General features: G+C 37.2%; 1 protein-coding gene across 1 annotated transcript in view; it reads right to left on the bottom strand.

Annotated features, from left to right (window-relative positions):
* LOC149144494 (uncharacterized) overlaps positions 1–20,672 on the bottom strand; it is a 48,125-nt gene that overhangs the window by 3,872 nt on the left and 23,581 nt on the right. The window contains exon 4 of the mRNA XM_089449835.1: positions 15,215–15,332. Within this exon, the coding sequence (XP_089305961.1) occupies positions 15,215–15,332 (118 nt within the window). The remainder of the gene's footprint in view (positions 1–15,214; positions 15,333–20,672) is intronic.

The following is a 20,672-nucleotide window of genomic DNA, read 5'->3' as shown; positions in this document are numbered from 1 at the left end:
AAACATATTCAGACTCCCACATTTTTCTAATTATCCTAAACAGATATTACACCCATACAAGCAACATGTTGGTGAAACTTCTTGGGTGGTAATCCTTTAGTAAGAGGATCCGCAATCATGGAGTCTGTACCTATGTGTTTTATACATAATTCATTATTCTGCACTCTCTCTTTTACAACCAAAAACTTAATGTCAATGTACTTCGACTTTGACGAACTTCGGTTGTTGGATGCGTATAACACTGCTGAATTGTTGTCACATAATAATTTGAGTGGTTTCTGAATAGAATCCACAATTTTCAGACTTGTGACGAAGTTCTTCAGCCATACGCCATGATTAGATGCTTCAAAACATGCAACAAATTCAGCTGCCATAGTGGAGGAGGCTACCAATGACTGTTTAGCGCTCTTCCATGACACAGCACCACCTGCCATCATGAAGATGTATCCTGATGTTGATTTCATGCTGTCGACACATCCTCCAAAATCAGAATCGGTGTATCCAATGACCTCGAGCTGTTCCGATCTCCGATACGTGAGCATATAGTCCCTTGTTCTCTTTAGGTATCTCAACACTCGCTTGGCTGCCTTCCAGTGTTCCATACCTGGGTTACTCAAATATCTCCCTAGCATTCCGGTAATGAACGCAATATCCGGACGCGTGCATACTTGTGCATACATGATGCTACCCACGGCTGAGGCATAGGGAATATCTTTCATGAGATTTTTATCTAAGTCAGTTTGGGGACATTGTTTCAGACTAAACTTATCTCCTTTTGATATAGGGGTATCTCCTGGTTTGCTGTTTTGCATGCCAAATCTTGTTAGAATCTTATCGATATAGTTCCTCTGGGATAACCTCAGAATACCTTGAGATCTATCTCTAAGTATTTCAATCCCTAGAACAAATGATGCATCACCAAGATCTTTCATTTCAAAGTTCTTAAATAAAAAATTCTTAGTTTGATGCAACATGTCTTTATCGTTACTGGCAAGCAATATGTCATCTACATATAAAACCAAGAAAATAAATTTACTCCCACAGAACTTAAGGTATATACATTCATCTACTATGTTAGACTCAAAACCAAATGAGCTAATAACTTGGTGAAACTTATAATACCATTGTCAAGATGCTTGTTTTAGCCCATAGATAGATTTCTTAAGTCTGCAAACCATAGACCCTGCATCACCTGATACAAAGTTTTCTGGCTGCTTCATATAGATCGTTTCATCAATGTCACCATTGAGAAATGCCGTCTTTACATCCATCTGATGAAGTTCTAAATCATAATGAGCTACAAGCGCCAATATAATCCTTAAAGAGTCTTTCGATGAAACTGGAGAGAAAGTCTCTTTATAATCAATGCCTTCTTTCTGTGTGAAACCTTTCGCAACAAGACGTGCCTTGTATTTTTCAACATTGCCTTTAGAATCCCGCTTAGTCTTAAATATCCATTTGCAACCAACGGGTTTCTTGTCTTTAGGCAACGGAACGATATCCCAAACGTCATTGTCATACATAGATTTCATCTCTTCATTCATGGCATTAATCCACATTTGAGAGTTAGAGCTTTCCACAGCTTGTTTGATATTAACAGGATCATTTTCAAACATGCCAATGTCAAACTCATGTTCTTGAAGATATGCATAATCCTTTGATTTTGTAGATCTTTTCTCTCTAGTAGATCTCCTAATTGGCACAGGCTCTAGATTTTCTTGAGGTTCATTTACAACTTGATCTTCAACAGGAGGAAGAACATCATTACCAACTTCTGACTCTCCCACAGGCCCTAGGCCATCAACATTTGTCATGTCAATGTGAGGGTTTGGGTTGGGTTCAGGTCCATTTGTGTTCTCTATTCCATGTTGAGTTTCTAACTGAGTTGTTTGGGATGATGAAGTTTGCACATTGTCAAAAGATGTATTTCTAAACGCAATCGGAATTTGAACAAAACTAGGACTTTGGTCCATAGTCTCATTCGCATTCGTCTCTTCTTCTTCAAAAATACTATCTTTTGTCATATCTCCCCCCACTAACTCATTATCCTCAAAAAATTTTGCACTTCCTGACTCGAAAACTGTATGTTCTGTTGGATTATAGAATTTGAACCCCCTAGATCGTTCAGAATAGCCTATAAAGTAACAACTAACGGTTCTTTCGTCCAGTTTCCTTTTGCTTGGCTTATAAGGCCTAGCTTCACATGGACACCCCCAAACTCTCAAATGTTAGTCGTTGCACCTGAATCTATCCACCAAGTATATCTAGATACAGAACTTAAATTAACTTCAGAACAAACCAAAGCAAGAGACATACCTTTCTTTGCCAACCATGCATGATAGTTGGTGCAGAATTTCTTTGTATGTCCTGGCGCTTTGCAGAAAAAACAGTTCCTTTCTCCTGCTTTCACAGAAGTATCTTCCTTCTTGCTTTTCTGCGCGACATTGTTTGCAGCTACCTTGGTAGGTCCCTTTTCCTTGGCAGTAAACTTGCGCTTCTTGCCTTTACCCTTAGGATTAGATGTTACTACATGAGCACTTTCTCCCTTAGTCATTTTCTGTCTCTCTTCCTCCTGCACCAACCGAGCCTCAAACTCAGGTAATGTCCACGTCTCTTTTTGACAATTATAAGTCATCTTGAATTGACTAAAGTTAGACGGGAGAGACAGAAAAATGAACTCAATGAGAACCTCATCAGAGATGTCATAATTATGCCCTTTCAAGGCACGTTGAAGTCTTGTCATCTCAATAACATGCTCTCTAACCCCTTCTTTTCCCTTGTATTTTATTGTTGCCAACTTCACAAAGAGTGTACTCACATCAGTCTTTTTACTCTTTGTGAATTTTTCTTCAAGGGCCTTAAGGTATTCAATAGCGCCTGTCTCTGTATCAGGTATAATGCCTCGAAAAGTCCCATGGATCGTTTGCTTCATCACCATTATGCACATGCGATCTGAATGCTCCCATCTAGCAATATCAGCCTTCTCTTGAGGAGTTACCTCACTCTCTTTATTAGGCTTGGGGCGATCAAATCTCAATGCTGTGTCTAATTGCATGATCCCTAAGACTAATTTCAGCTTTTCCTCCCACTGTTTGAAATTGTTCCCCATGAGGGGCTTAATCTGACTTAGACTTAACATTATGTTTGGATCTGAAAAAATTCAAGAACAAGGAAATATTTTAGATACGATGCGTCACGATTTAATCATAATTCTAAAATCTATCTAAAGGCATGTGTAAAACTATTTGCTCAATTAAAACTTTAGCCAAAACACCATTCAGTAATGAAACACCTTTGGGTGCAATCATTACATTCAGGCAACCCTTATGCACCAAACAACTTAGCAGGCGCCAACCCTCCTTTGGGAAAGCTAACACCCACGTCCATTGCCAGCACGTTAGTTCATCTTGTCATGAGTCATCCTTGCAATCGTCTTACAGAGAGCGGTTCGTTTGCGAACATCAATGCTTGACTCATGCGAAAACAACACATGTATACCAAAAAACTGTCTTTAGTTAGATTCCAAAATTATGCTTATTTCTGGAGGCAAAGGTATGCTCATTTTACCTACTTTAGCCAAGCAATATCATTTTGTTCATAGCTAAGAAGTTCTAACAGAAAACGATCACATACTAGATCTTAACCAAATCTCTTTAACATGGATATTAATACTGCTAAATTTATAGTAAACTAGATCTTATGAGCAGTTCCTTCATAAGATATTAATACTGCTAAATTTATATTCCAAAACAATATATTCCAATAACAATATATTCCAAAACAATATATTCCAATAAAGCCAATTCTAAAGAAAAATATTCAAAAAACTGCTAAATTTAATACTGCTAAATATTGTTTTGAAATATTAATACTGCTAAATTTATATTAAACTAGATCTTATGAACGGTTCCCTCTTATATCAGTTGAGCTAGAGAAATTTTAGGCAACGGAATGTCCCATTGACTCCGTGTACGTTGAGATTCCATAAAAATTATACATTTGTTACAGCGTATAAATTGACGATGAAAATAGAAAGAAATGTTTTAGTCCTGTAATTTGAAAGTTTTATAGTCTGCATTAAACACATATTTCTTGATGCACGGAATGCATAAATGATGGGATACGTGCAGACACAAAATCACTTCAATTTGATCATCCATGTTGAAAGGACAATCACAGACTGGGAACCATTAGTATCCACCATAATAATCACGCATTCCTACATTTTCTTTACAAACCCAAACAAGAGGAATCATTTCTTCATTTTGGACTTTTAAGAAGTTCCAATGCATGGTTTAAACTTTAATCAAACAATGGTTGTAATTTGAATGCATTGGTTGTTTATGTCTTCATCTGTGATTCCTCAACACGAAATTAAAATTCACCCCTTACCTTCAGGCTCCCATCTTATTTTGCATTAAAAGAGTAAAAGATGGAAATATACCTTTTCAAGAGATCCACAGGAATCATGCATTACAATGTTTTGGGGTTGCTCCACCCGCTAATGATCAGCGTGACCGTGAAAAATGAATCTTAGTAAGTGATCCATAAAGGCAATGAGAAAATACCAATGCTCACTATGAAATACTAATCTGGCCTGCAATTACTTTCTTTCTGCATACAGATATGGTATAAATGTAGAACTTCATCCAGCAAACTAGAGAGATATATAGGCCTTTCAGAACATAAAATCACTCCTTACTAATATCGATTTGTATTGGTAAAATTATTAACAAAAATTATAGTTCGTAGAAACCAAAACAGTCAATCGCTTGGAAAAAGCAATCGAATCTACTAAGTAAATGGCGTTGAGTAGGACTCCAACAGCATGATCCCGGATCCCGGGCATGACCAGTGCCCAGTGATTAATAAATTAAAGAAACAATAATACGGCCTATTGACATTCACTCATTAAATAGAGACGGACTGATAGAGTACAGCAGGAAAAAAAAATAAAAATTATTGTCAATGAGGCTTCAACCATGGGTGAGTCTGCCACGTTCTAGAAGGTTTTGTTTGATGAGGCAATTAATTTAAAAATTCAGAAGACGGCAGCAAATTAAAGTTCAATTCAGTAGGTCTCAATTACATGCATTAGATGCTTCCAAAGTCACGGGTTCCAATTTAAAAGTGACTCAATATACATGCTGCTAAATTAATAAGTCACTCTCTCCTTATCATGTCAAATAGGAAACAAATGATACTCGCATAGTAACGATTTCTCTTTTTACTATAAAAGCAAAAAAATCTTGTAATTTTTAAATATTCGCCCAGTGCCCTAGAAATCCCCTTTTTTTTTTTTTTTCTTCAAGGAAAGCCAAAAGCGCAGTGTTAATGGATAAGGAAAAAGGAAACCCACTGCAAATAAGAGTTCACAACTTCTCATACGAAACAAAATCAGTTAATCTTAAAAAATTCAAGCATGGATTCTTACATAAGGGAGCTCTGATACCAATTGTTAGATTTAACTTGAGAGTTTTCCTAATTACTTTAAACTCTTAACCAAGATCTACTCCTTTGTAAGAAATTAAAAAATAATGCACAGCGGAACTTACTTTCCATGCTCAAATGCTCCTGGTCTTTGCTTGAGTTGTTGGCTCTTGAATCCTTCCAAGAGCTTGCAATCCTTCCAGTCTTCAATGGAGCAGACAATCTTTATGAGTTGATTGCAAGCCTTGGAGACTCAGCCCTTTTATAGCACTGCAAAACCCCAATCCTAGGGCAGCCTAAAATTTAGCTGAAACAAGTCAGTCTGAAATTTCAGATTGATTGAAATCAATCAATCAATCAATCAATCAATCAGATTTTGATTTCCTTATTCAGCGCAAATTTAATATTGCTATTTATTTTAATCAACTATAATTGGTCCATTAACAATCATAATTGATTAACATTAATCTACATGTATTTGAATCCAAATCCTTATTTTTAAATACGTTTAATGCCACTACTTAATTAATCACATTATTTGGCATATGAATGTAATCTTATTGACAGTAATTGACATCATAATCATGATGCACGTATGTCCAATTTAATTATTGCAATTAGACGTCTCTAAATCCAACAGTGAGAGTTCCCCCACCGTCCTCTCCAACCCCGAGTGGTGATTAGTAAAAACCTTTTCCAACAGACAATTCCCATTCCTAAAAAGATGAAAATGACTCGGATTTTCTAGCAGAGTTCTATGGTAGAAAATCCAAATGTATCATCTTTCCGGCTAGTTCTTTGGGGTCGTAATTTGAAGTTCCTACCACTATCAATGCATTCAAAAGCACTATATCAATATGAAAAAACATTATCTCATCCATTAAAGTTTTCCAATCAAAATGGAAAATAATTAAGCTGCTGCAGCCTGCCATTCCCTCCAAACCAGCCAAAACACGTATTCCTTCGAGAATTGGGATAGTAGCACTCATTCAAGGTTTTTGAAACAACCCTGCTACCAGTTGGAAATCTGGGATCCTATTCATGTTGTTGACTCATTCACTAATTGTCTAACAATATCCTATCTACATTCTGCACACTATATACAAATATTACGCAGCTACACAAACTACCGAACATTAAACCAAAAAAAAAATGCTCCCCTCAGAGGAAACAACAATATAAGAAATTAACCTATTAGAGATGCTTCCTCTGAACTTTAATGGTCGAACGCCCAGCACCTGACCATGACCGGGGATACCATTTACCACTTTATGGAAAACACCATGCCCAGCCCACTTAAGCAGCAATTAGGCCCCACTCTTTCACAGGACTAAACATGTTACATCTATGGGGGAGTGGGGGGGTAGAGGAATTCAACCCTAGTGAGGCAAATTTGAAATATCACCACCCCAACTTTACCAATCAGTCGAGCACCCAGTGACGGAAGCCAACAATATAAGATAGCATGAGGTAATATAATTAGAAAATCAACAAATATATTCTACTGATGTCCAAAAACAACCAAAAATGAAGAATTATACAAGACAAAACCTACTGATGTCCACAAAAGACGAACAATGCATGATGGGACAGCAAAAATTGAGACATTCAACATATGAATATATATATCAAGGTGGAAACATTAAACACCTCTCATTGAAGCCTGTCCAAAGATCAATCAAGTTGAAACTAACATTTTTTTCTTAGAAATAAATTTTACTATATGCAATGGTAATACAGTGTCCTGGTAATGCAATGTACTCATGTCAAGTGCACAGCTAATATGTGTAGATGATAAATTGGCAAAATTGGGTGCCAATGTCCATGACGGGACACAAGTTAGGACTATGGCCACAACAAGCTCCCGAGAATATTAATGTCAATTTAATTGATTAGATAAGAAATGATAAAAATTGCTGTGATGAAATTTGATGAGGCTGTTGAATATAAGATACCTGTATTAATGTCCAATGAATGACCACAGTAGCACTCGAGTACAATCCAATGCAAGTCCAATTAGTGCAAAAGAAAATCCAGGAAATGCTAACGGAGTGGTGACTGAACATGATGAAGGCAGATTGATTCTCAATTATGCATTATAAACAGGTGACACTACTAAAATGAAATTAAAGATTGTAGCTCGTTCCAGGTCTTCACTTGTACAAGGCTTGTAAACTAACAAGCTCTTGACCCTAGAATATTTAATGTTGACTCTTATCTTCTGAATAGGACTGGAGTATGAACAATAGGAAGCTTCAAGACTATAATGAGGAATGCAACTTTTACATAAATATATTAGAAGGAATTTAAACACAATTGCAGATTAAATGGCTAGGGAAGGGGATAGATTAGGCCCCTTGAAGATTAATATTGTCAACCTTCAGTATGGGACTATGAAATGCGATTGACATATTGAGATTATTATATTTTAGTAATGTGCAGTGACTAGGTCATGAAAAGGGTTAAATGGTAACCCTATTATCATAAAGGTTTATAAATATCTTTGGAGTTGTTGTGAAACTCATAATAAGGGATGATGGACTAATTTTTAGAGGTAATTCTGTAACTTTTGTGGTTAAATTTAGACAGAACCCATCTTCAAATTTTCATTGTAAACAGTGCAGGTTAGAGCAGATGTACACAAATGCACTGTCTACGACGGGAGCTTGCTGGAGTGAGAGAAAAGTGGATGGTCTAAACTAAAGACAGGAAGTGATGGTCTGAAGACTCTAGTGCCCATAACTGCATCCCAGGTGGTCTCCAGACTCGGTGGTCTCTATACTAGTATGAAGACTATGAACAGGCAGTGCAATCAGGCTGGTGAATAAATGGACTATTTCAGTTCGCAATTTTTGAGAAAAGGGAAATAGCTCAGTTAGAGCATTGACCTGCCAAGCCAGGGGGATTGATCATTGAACCCCGCATCGTCCTCGATCCTTAAAAGGTGAAACGATAGATTGAGCGAAGTGAGCGGGGAACCCCAATTACTGGATTAAAAATGGGATAACCATGATAGGTAGAATGAGCAAGATTGCCCCGACAACAACAGGCGATAGCTATAACTATACCATATACCATATATATTTATAATATATGAAAAGGTTATATATATACGGTTCTTGAAGTGTATAATTATGAATTAAACTTTATAAACTTGTCCTCATACATAAGTTTTATATTGACATTATTTATACTCTAATTTATAACTAACAGATTAAAGAATGAACTAAAACTTATTGCTTTCATATATATTTACCAAATTTAATATATTATTATTATTAGTATGTGGCAGGATTAGAAAAAGAAAGAAAAGAAAATTATTTTAAACGTCCAAGGGGCTAAAATTTATTTTATTTTAGCCCATTAGTTATTTCAGGTGGTCAAGTTTTGTCCTTAGTTATTTCAGGTGGTCAAGTTTTGTCCATAGATAATTGACTAAAACTTATACCTTCATATACATTTACAAAATTTAATATATTATTATTATATGTGGCAGGATTAGATGTTTAACCCCCTTAGTTATTTCAGGTGGTCAAGTTTTGTCAATAGATAATTATGCAACTACATGTCAGGATCTTCAAGTGGTCAGGCTTTGCCTATAGATTGTTTCAACAGAAGTCAAGGCTAGTAGCCATGAGTATTGCAGTCATTTTCCGGTGTATATATACATATAACCTGTTGTTTTCTTGCCATATCCTGAACCTGGCTTTTCAAAAACCTGACGCATCCGTATTCGGATCCGCATACAGATCTCAGTAACTTAGTCTAAAACATAGAAGAATGTTTTCAAGTTTCAAACTATCAAAAGAAATGAGAGGGGGTCAAGGCAATTTTAGCAGGGACTGCCAACAATGGAACTCCACATGTATGTCATAACAGCGGGTCTCCTTCACGAGGCAATATACCGACAATATCTTGAAGATGCAGCAGACAATAGGAAAAATTAGAGCAGTGCAATAGGCGATCTGAAGAAGCCAGGCATAATATTGGAAAGTTATTGGTAAAGATGGATGTGGTTGAAGCAAAAGACAATTGATTTCATGCATGGAATCAGGGCATTAGGTTATAACGGAAGGTCGAAAGAGGGACTTCATAGAGTATTGGACAGAATTCCTACCTTGGGTAATTTCAAATTGTCGAACCATCCTGTGGAATAGGTCAGATTAGTAGCAGGCAAAAATATGAGGCCAAAGGGCAACTCTGCTTTTGAAAAAAAAAATTGAGGTATGGTTTTCAGCTGTCGATAGATGGATGAAGGTAGGGAAAAATTTTGTTGTAAGGAGATGGTAGGAAAATAGGTGAGAAATAGTTTTGTATAATTTGCCTGCTTGACATATGGATTTTTCAGGTTGCCTTGCAAGATCTATGTAATATCAATTCTATTCTTAGTCACCTGATTCAAGTTCCTGTTCAAGTTCAGTAACCATGAGGTTTGGCAAAGATTCAGCAATACAAAATATGTAATAAAATTCAGCATTAAATACAACAAACTATATAATTCAAAATATTCAAATTTAGATTTACTCGAATTATAAAATTAAACATATATGATAAAAATGAAAATTGGATGCCGACATGAAAAATATAATCATAAATATAATATCTTGTTAAAAAATTTAGAAGTTTAGGTTTGGCTTCAAGTTCAACTTAACATCCAGCCTCAAGTTCAACTCAAAATTCAAATTCAGTGTTAATTTCAATTGTGTTAGTTCAGTGAATTTCAAATTTCAAGCTTGAAATCTGCTGAACCCAGTGACTAAGATTTTATCTATAAAGCAATGTTTTAAAACTCCGACTCCGGTTCGGAAACGGCCGAGGGTCGGCCCCGACTCCGACTCGGTATCGACTCGGCCGGTTTGATTTGATTTCAATGACTCGGCCGTTGTAAAAATACATTAAATATTTATTTTTTTATAAAATACATAATTTTAAAGATTCTCATTCATGTTTCCAAACAAAAAGCTTTAGAATATAGATTTGATTTCAATGACTTGGTTGTTGTAAAAAATACATTAAATATTTTTTTTAATAAAAAACATAATTTTAAAGATTTTCATTCATGTTTCCAAACACAAAGCTTTAGAATACAGAGAGAAGACAACATATGATCAAAGTACGCTCATGAATATATCCATTATATGAAAATGGCACCCATTTCACTGTCCAATACAAATTTCATACTTAGCCAGTAATGCCAGGACAATCACTAGACTACAACAACAATAATACCAATTCTCTGCCCCTAATGAAGTCTCAAAACCCTTGATTTAATTATGGTCAAGCTCCAGAACAATAAGAGGTAAATATGTATTTATTAGTCCATTGCCAGAACATTTGCCTTTTTAAAAACATTGTATCGCTCAATGCATTGTTTTAGTTTTCTAATTCATGCCATTAGGATAACCATACTTCGGCCTTGTAATTTTCAAAACTTTCTCACAATGATAGATTACTTTAGGGCTATAAATATGCAATAAACAACAACCAACCATTGATATGTAGGAGGCGGAACAACTTTTGACAAATGTGCTTCAGGATTTTTGTCAAAGAGCCGAGTCGACCGAGTCAATCACTGGCTCGGTAATAACCCGGCCAACGGTTTCGTTTCGGCCACTAAGCCGACCTAGCTAGGCATTGGCTCAATTTGACTCGACCGATTTAGAATTGACTCAGTCGTTTTTTAAAACAATGCTATAAAGCAATCCTTTTTCTTCATTAAAGAAAAACTTAGAAGGTTAAATATATATTTGGGCACCATGTGCTTCTCAATCAAATAGGCACATTAAAAAATTGGAACTTGTAGAGACTATCATTCGATGTAACTACTTACAACAATACTTCAGAGGAACTACTCATTGTTTTAGCCACTACATGTGAAACATTCTCATATTCCATTACATGGTTAGCAGCTTTACAATGCTTATGACCATAAGTTATCACTCTACATTAATTTTATGTTAGAAGCTTTGCAATGCTTATAACTATAACCTCATTTACCCGTCATTCAATTGACACTCCAAAAGTTTGTGGGTATAATCTTGTCATTGACACATGCTCCAAGTGTTAAAAGTGCAAACTCAGAAAGAAACAAACACTTGTAACTCTATGTTGCACTGCCTTTGGGGAAGGAGGGGCGGCGGGACTGGGGGATGAGTTTCCAGTATGGATAGAGCACACCCCCAAATTTTCCAAGGGACTAAGGGACGGCAGGGATGGGAGGGACAAGTTTCCAGTACAGCTAGAGCGCAGCCCAAATTTTCCAAGGAATGGCAAGTTGGGGACAACAATAATATATATATATATGATATTATTTTAAATTCAACATATGTATAAAATGAATCATAAATATAAATACATCATTAAGGAAGCTCTTGAAGTCAAAAAGAACCCTAATAACTTTAATTGAGAAGCCAGATATCAATTAGGCCAATCTTAGAAGCCCATTATCCATTTTTTGTCTTATAAATCAAATTCCCCTAAACCTGATGTCAAAAATCCCCACACACCCCCGAATCCTTCCAACTGACCCTCCTTGTTCCTTCCTTTTTCTCCTCCTCTTTTCCTAAATTAATTTAATTTCTAATTCTTTAAATTCTTTATTTAATCCTTTAATTACTCTTAGTCTCCCTTAATCCAATTATAATCCTTATACGGAAGCTCCTGAAATCGAAAAGCACCCTAATAACTTTAATTGAGGAAACAGATATCAATTAAGCCAATCTTGGAAGCCCATTATCCATTTTTTGTCTTCTAAATCAAATTCCCCTAACCCTGATGTCAAAAATTCCCACACTACCCCGATTCCTTCCAACTGACCCTCCTTGTTCCCTTGTTTTCTCCCTCATTGGTTTCCATCCCTTTTCTCCCCCTTTTTTCCTAATCTAATTTAATTTCTAATCCTTTAAATTCTATATTTAATCCTTTAATTACTCTTAGTCTTCCTTAATCCAATTATAATCCTTATTCCATTCCAACCCTAAATTAAAATAGGATTTAATCTACTAAGCAGAATGGAATGCCTTTTCCTCCTAGTGGCCCAGTTATAACACAGCCCGATAGCGTACTAGTGATTAAGTTTGACTACATCAACCCTTAACTAGAGTTACAATATAGACTCTTCTAGAGTCGTTTACACCATAATCATGTCGCTAGCCCTTTTTTCCATGAATAATGGGGGCTGACGCAACATCCTCCCGAACTATAGGTGCAAAAACCAATGTTTTACAACTCGGACTCGGACTCGGACTCGGCCGAGGATCGACTCCGACTCGGACTCGGACTCGGCCGAGGATCGACTCCGACTCGGACTCCGACTCGGTAATGACTCGGCCGGCTCGATTTCAATGACTCGGTCGTTGTAAAAAATACATTAAATATTTATTTTTTTTATAAAAAAACATAATTTTAAATATTTTAAACATAATTTTAAAGATTTTCATTCAAGTTTCCAAACACACAACATTATAATATACGTGGAAGACAACATATGATCAAAGTAGGCTCATGAACCAATCCATTATATCAAAATGGTACGGTGGTACCTAATGGCAATAGTAAATACATAGTCAACTGTAGTCTGTCATACATGATCAAAGACTCAAGAGTCAAAACAAAATACAAATAACCAAGGAGGCTAGTAGCTACTGCCAGAGGAGCCAAGATCATCTCGACCAATCTCTGGATCATCATCATCAGAGTCAGACAAGGGGCCCCATCAATGACCAGTACTAGCTACTGCTAGAGTTGCCAACATCATCTAGCTCAGTGTTACTTGGGAGCAGGAGCGGAAGTGGGGAGCGAGAGCAAAAACGGGAGCAGAAGCGACATTTTCAGAAGCTCCAGGTTTGAGAGCGAATCCCAGAGGAGTTCAACAACCAATGTCACTAACATCAAGGTACACAGAGGGATTGGTGCTCTTGATTAAATACGAGTTCCATACCCTAATACATGACAAAATTCAATGGAAACATTGCAATCCTCCAATCCTAAAACCCTGAAAAAATGATAAGTCTGCTGGATTTTGAATGAAATCTAAAATTCTACTTTCTCCATATGAAATCCAATGAGGCTGGAACCACTCTTAAACATCCTGAGTCATTTCATGGTAATGTTAAAAATTTAAGTAAAAGGATGAAAATGAAGATTAAGGAGAATGTCACTTTTACTTTAAGAATTTAACATTACCATGAAATTTGAACATCATATCAATACTAGGAGAGGGGAATGGACCCCAAATAGCACTTAACCAATTTAGAAAACACCTTGGAGTCCCCAACAATCAGCCAAATGTTAAAAAGTTAAAAAAAAATAGAAAAATCGTTGTTTCTTTGGGTGACTGGCTGAATTTAATGACTCGGCCGAGTAGATGTGCAAAACGGCCGGGTTGACCGAGTCATGACTGACTCGGCCGAGTCATGCAATAACTCGGCCGAGTCAGTCATGACTCGGCCTCCCGGACTGGTTTTTCTACCGGGTCACTCCTCAAGGCTTCAACTCGGTTCGACTCGGCCGTTTCGGTTTCGAAACGGCCGGTTTGTAAAACAATGGCAAAAACAGGAAGGTCAACTTATGAGTGGCATAACTTCCTGAACTATAGGTGCAAAAACAAGAAGGTCAACTTCTAAGTGGCATAACTTTTGCATACGGACTCTGATTGATGCGCTTCCTGTGTTGTTGGAAAGATCTTTGTGTGTAGAACAACATGAAAAGGTGTTAGGCTTAAAAACGTTGTTTGATGCCTCAAAACGCTCCCGGAAGGTTTCAGACCCTGTTTTGCCAAACAGGGTCCCACCAGTAAGACGGTCTCATGCACTGATTGCTCCACTTTTTCCACTTTGAATGCATCGAGATGGATGAAAAACAATATAATGATCCAATCCGGATCATTACTGATTTCTCATTACTAATTTTTGGAGGAACTCTAATTTCCGTCCCACGAAGACACCCACAAACGGACAATGTTTTGTCTAGTGAGATGAGAAGCACCGAAAATCTAGTAATGATGACAAAGAATAATTACCAGTGCGTTGTGTTGAGGCCACTTTTTTGAAGGTGCAATGTTGATAATGGTTTCCCATTGAGCCATGGATTTGTTCACATGATGTTAAGCCATGTCAGACGTACCATTTTTTTCCTCGAGGGCGGTGGAACGATACCCGAAAAGGCCCCACAATCTACCTAGGATAGATTGGGAACGGCTTGGATGTCCCCAAGTTCCCGATAACATCACGGAAAAAATGGGGATGTTCCCAACCCCTGTAAAAGTACGAGGGATTTTTTTGCGGGGACGCATCCCCATACAACATAGAAATAACTTAAGTAATTAGAGATAAAGAACATGGGATCCATATATGTCAAGCCATTGCAGTCATACCATTGGAACAAAACAGATTGAAAAGTTTCCAGATTGAAAACTAGTAATCCAATTCAAAAATAAGAAATGAAATAGAATGGCAGTTTCAAGATAAGTAACCATAGCTTTACCATTTTAAGAAAAAAAATCAAACAATGACTAAAACCCATCATCTATAATTGCAATTATATTATCTTTATTTACATTGTTCTGAAAGTTAACCATCCCTATATTTGAATATATTTCAGACTAAGTATATATTAACCAGCATTGTTTCTATAACTCTGGGACACCTTAATAATCAGAAGCATCCAGATTCCAAACAAAAAAGAACAAGATCAGCAATGGAAAAAGTTAGTTCAAAAGACAACATACATGATATTAATAGCTAGCATACATATTTCATATTATCAAAGGGAGAGTTGCACTTACAGCAATTGCAGATGCCCCAAGACCTGGTCGCTCTCGTGGGTTCTTGCGTGAGTATTTTCTCAAGTACAAGAAGGCAGCATAGTACCAAAGTGGTGGAAAAACAAAGCCCAAAAGAAAACTGCCAACAATATTCAACATGAATTTGATTAACTTCACTATCTGCACATTTTACAATAAAAAAGAAAGACAAAAGGAGGTACTTCTAGAAAAGCACGGAAATCCATTTTATTAATCTTCTGATGGCTGATTCTAGGTGTGACAATGAAACTGAAATAAAAGCATTTTGACTGAAAACCAATCAATCATTGATGCATTCTCTGCTGTTTATATTTGTTTTCCTATGCAAACACTTTATTAACTTAACAGCCACATTCTTTTTTATATATAAATTATTTCTGCAAAGTATATTAAAAATAAATTAGCAAACATCAAAGTATTTGAACATGCCAAGTATTTTCTTATTTGTGATTCCTGAGCTCATCTTCCATGGCAGATTTTTCCTGCCACTCCTCTGTTGAATGTGTTGCAATAGATTCATATTAAGATATCAGGCAGGTGTTTTGGCCTCCTTATCAGTGATCAAACTATAAAACTTCTCATGGCATTTGAGACGTAGATTAATTTATGAAATAACACAAAATTAAAGAGCTGAATAGTCCTTATCAACCCTGATTATAAAATACAATATAATGGTGGAAATGTAAAAGACAAAGCATTTGTACCAAAGCAAAAACCACCAACTAGCAGTAAATATAAATTGCCAAAAAAATGTACCAGCTTCCAATATCAAACAAAAATGCAACAATTTAATTAGCCAAATCTGGTTTAAGGTGCTCAAATAGATGGTCTGGTGCTGAAAATGATTTCACCCATACTATGCAGACTGGAAGGAGCCTGTACATCTTTCATTAGAAAACCATTGAAAATACAATTACATTTTTGCAGTTTTAAACCCAGCAATAATATTTACAACATGACTATTTCTAACCAATTTTCCAATAAAATCTTCAGCATGAAATCCACTGGAGACACAAACATTGAGCTCCAACTTATATTAATGTATATTTATATCATGTTAGCTTTATATTAATATATATTAATGCTACTGGTTATATGTGTGTTTGTGAGAGAGAGGGAGACAGAGAGAGAGACCAATATAACATTTAGGGGATAAGCTTATAAAGGTTCGATGGTCAAATCACCATAACCAACCAAGGTTGCTATTTAATGATGCACTGAAGGTTGAGTAACTTGAGAGAGTGGTACCTCTGTAATGTGGGTAGAGTAACTCGGGCTCCCGTGTTGTACCCACTGCAGCATCACATTAATATATTGCTATTTCTTATTTCTCCAAATAAATCACCGAGGAATGTGTTATGTATGCACCCAAATAAATTTCTACATGGCATCAGAGCATGGTACAGATCCTAGAGTCTGTGAATCAAAAGTCTCTAGAGTTATTTAAATTTGGCATAAAGAAAGACAATTTGACATCAACACCAAGGTAATGTTTTGCACAGAGCCAAAATAAAGTGTATTTGTTTTATTCAATTGTAATTCATGTAAAAGTTCTGCATGGAGTCTACAACATTTATTCCTGCAGATGGCAACATTCAGGTTACAACAGATTCTTTGGTTTTTCAGCAGCCTATGTGTCAGTGTTTTCAGTCACAGAAGCTCATATTGAAATGGCACGTTATTGTGAAATATTACCGTGACTCCAACAGCAAATTTTCAGTGGCAATAAAACATCAAAATTGCTAACAGCGGCATCATGTGTCCATATTAATCATGCCACAGCAAGTACATTAACCAGAGCCCTAGGGAGACTACCCAAATTACATATGCACTCTCAAGTTATTCAGCTTTCAATACATTATTATATAGCACCCTATGTTAGTCATGGTGGTTTAACCACCTAACTAATAACCTTAAACACTAAAATATGATATTAGTCACATATTATTAACCACTAACATTAATGTCTACTAACATAAGTTACATTATATAAAAGACATTAATAAGTTGGATCTCAATGTTTGCTCTTTCAACAGTTTCTATGCTGAAGATTTATTGTGAAATTGGTTAGATATAGTCACATTGTAGATTTTAATGCCAGGCATCAAGACTGCAAAACTGTAGCCGTAATTTCAAATGAATTTCAAAAAAGCACTAGAAATAATGTACAGAGACTCGTTACAACCTGTAGACAAGATAAAATAATTTTATTTGATGTATAAGAGTATAGGTGAAATCATCACCAGCACCAGACAGTCTTCTTGGACTCCCCCTTCTCTTATGAAAGAGGTCCAGGTGCTTAATCGAAAACCTATGCAGAAGCTCATGCCCTCATTAAAGGTCTTCCATTGGTATCAATTATTAAATTAGTTGGCTAAGTGAGTAGGTGATATGCAGTAATCTTCAGCTTAATCACCCTTGGCAGAATGGTATCTCAAATCCAAAAAGGGGCAGACAGGATCAAAGAAAGATTCAGAGCTATCCACTATTCTAATTAGAAGTATTCAAATGAGTTTTCCTCCGATTCCCTACTTATTCTTGCTCATCTTCCAAGCCATTCTTCATTACTTGAAAAGTTGATGATTTAGTTTATATTTATGTTGAAATTTGGTACCGGAGGACAGGTGGTTCCCTAAGGCTTTGATCTTTGACCTACGGAAGTGTCCAAAAGAATTTATTTTTTCTCCTAAAGTGACTTTATAATTTTTATAAAGTCAAATCTAATTTAAAAGTGACTTTAAGTGATAAAGTTACTAAAGTCTAATTTTAAAGTGACTTTAATAAAGTCAATGTAAAATTAGAAATGACAAGTGTCTTTGGAAATAAATGACTAAGTGGGTCTTTATTAAAGTGGGGTGAATTAAAAAATAGAAAGTGAGATTTAAATGAGCATTTAATCTCAGCCCTAGATCTCAATCTATTTCAGCTATTGGATTAGGGATTCCCCAAAAGTCACTTAGGGTTAGATTAAAGGAGGGAATGGAGGAAAAGGTCATTATTTTTCTTTCATGAGCAGATTGAGAGAAGGAGAGCAAGAGAGATTTCTTGACAGTGAGGAGAAGGAGGCAGCAGCAGCTTGGCACACATTCCAAGGCAGCATTCCAGCAAGTCTGTACAGCTGAGTTAGCACACAGTGAAAGGCAGATTTTGGGCACGATTTTCTAGAAAGGCCGTACAGCAATTTTGGTTCAGAGTCCAAGGAGGCCGTACAACAAGTTAGCACAGAAATCAAGGAGCAGAAAATCTGAAGTTTGCTGGCACGTTTTTCAAGGGAGGCCGTACAGCAAGTGGTTGTACGGTGTACCTTGGCACACTTTTCTAGGCAGTCCGTATAGCAGCATTTAAAGCTGAAATTTGGGCACAAAAATCAAGGAGGCCGTACAACATTTATTGCTGTTCTGTTTTGTTGTCTACAAGTTTTTTTCTAGTTGGTTGTGAGGCACAGAAAACGAGATAAGTTGTAAAAGTTTGCTTGCTGATTTTTTTGCTGAATATTTCTCTCACTGTAAAAAGCATTTTCCATAAATAAGAAAGAGCTTTCGAACTGGTTTTCCCCAAGAGTTGTAGGGGTTTTTTCCAGGGTCACCTTGACCAAAAATCACTATGTTTAAATGTGTTGAATGGCTATTTGTATGTGCTGATATTTATTTCTGCATTTTCAGCATTCTGTAATATTTCCAGAATTTGTGTTTTCAGCAAAATTTATTTTCCAGTTGTTGAATGTATGGATATGGGAAAGGGCATTTAACTATTTTGGAGAAATAAGGTGAAACTGAAAACCGGGGTGGGAAATGAGAAATTTCTACATGGTATCAGAGCTTGAGTGTTGAAGTGCAGTTTGGGACAGCAAAGAGGAATATTACAGCCTACTGATTTTTCACTCAGAAAATTCCAGCGAGCTGATTTTTAACAAATAGCAGTTTTATCTTTACTACAGCAGTGCTATTTTTCAGTTTTAGGACAGCAGAATGTCATTGGGATTGAGGGTGGAGGATAGGTTGGATGGGCATACCAATTACAGCGTTTGGAAGGAGAGAATGCAGAGTATCTTTGAGGAGGCAGAAGTCTGGGACATTATGGTGCATACCACACAGAACCCTGTTGTTGTGCCTACTGATGCTACTCAGTTGGCTGCTTATAATAAAAAGAACAACAAGGGTAAGAGACTGATTCTAGACGGAGTCAAATACCATTGCATTCCTCATGTGAGAGGAAAGAGAAATGCCCATGAGATGTGGACAGCATTGTCCAATCTCTACCAGAGTACCAATGAGAATCGGAAAATGGTCCTGAAGGAGAAGCTGAAGACCATTAAGATGGGTAATGATAGTGCAGCTGGATATCTCACAAAGATTACTAATATGAGAGATGAGTTGGCAGCAGTTGCAGAGGTCATTCCAGCCACTGAGTTGGTGTGGATTGCAGTGAATGGCCTCCCCCGTTCATGGATGAACTTTGCTGATGGGGTTTGTGCACGTGAGACCCTTCCCACATGGGAGAGGTTTTGGGATGATTGCATTCAGACAGAGATCAGGAAAGGTCAGCTTGGGGCAGCCAAGCCAGTTGAGCAAGATGAGGATGTAGCACTGTTGGCAGGAGGCAAGAAAGGCAAAGGGAAGAAGCAGGCTTCCACAAGCAATGGTGGGGGCAAAGGCAAAGGTAAAGGTAAACAGGGTAACACATAGAAGGACTATTCCAAGGTGAAGTGTTGGAATTGTCAAAAGATGGGACACTATGCAGTTGTGTGTCCGGAGAAGCAGAATAAGGGGAAGAACCAGAGCTTGGCAGCGTCAGCAGAGGTTGAGGACTTTGCAGATCGTTTTGACCGGGAGTTTGGGTTCACTGCGTGTGAGTCCTCTAGTACAGGATCACCTGCCACACAGGTTCAAAGGGAGCATGCTTTTCCCTCGATTAGCAGAGCATCTTCGAGTATCTGGTATGTGGACAGTGGGGCTTCACGTCACATGACAGGAGTCCGTAAGTACTTCTCAAAGCTTTCAGAGAGTGGCACTGATATAGAGGTAGTACTCGGTGATGACAGAGTTGTTAGAGCAGTCGATGTGGGGACACTGACATTTCAGAGGGAGTCCAAACTTCCCTTGAAGGTGTCAGATGTTCTTTATGTGCCAGGGATGAGGAAGAACCTCATATCCTTCTCAGCTTTGGAGGACGGAGGATATGAAATACTGTTCAAGGGAGGATAGGTGTTGATGTATCCCAGGGGCACTCCCGCTGATTCAGCTAGAGTGATAGGTGTACGCCATGCAAAGGTGTACAAGTTTGCATTCCAACCCCTTTTGGCATTGATCAGTAGTACCGACAGCAGAGCTAGCAGTTCTGAGCTGTGTGAGATTTGGCACTGCAGGATGGGGCATATGTATCATGGAGCCTTGAGGACCTTGCGGGAGATCACTACAGGTGTGCCAGATTTCAGTACTGA

Source organism: Pinus tabuliformis, chromosome X (assembly GCF_031772625.1).
Source record: "Pinus tabuliformis cultivar Carrire ecotype Pingquan chromosome X, CPIR1, whole genome shotgun sequence".
NCBI classification, from domain to species: Eukaryota; Viridiplantae; Streptophyta; class Pinopsida; order Pinales; family Pinaceae; genus Pinus; species Pinus tabuliformis.
Note: the sequence above shows the minus strand (reverse complement) of the source record. Positions and strands in the feature narration are given on the sequence as shown.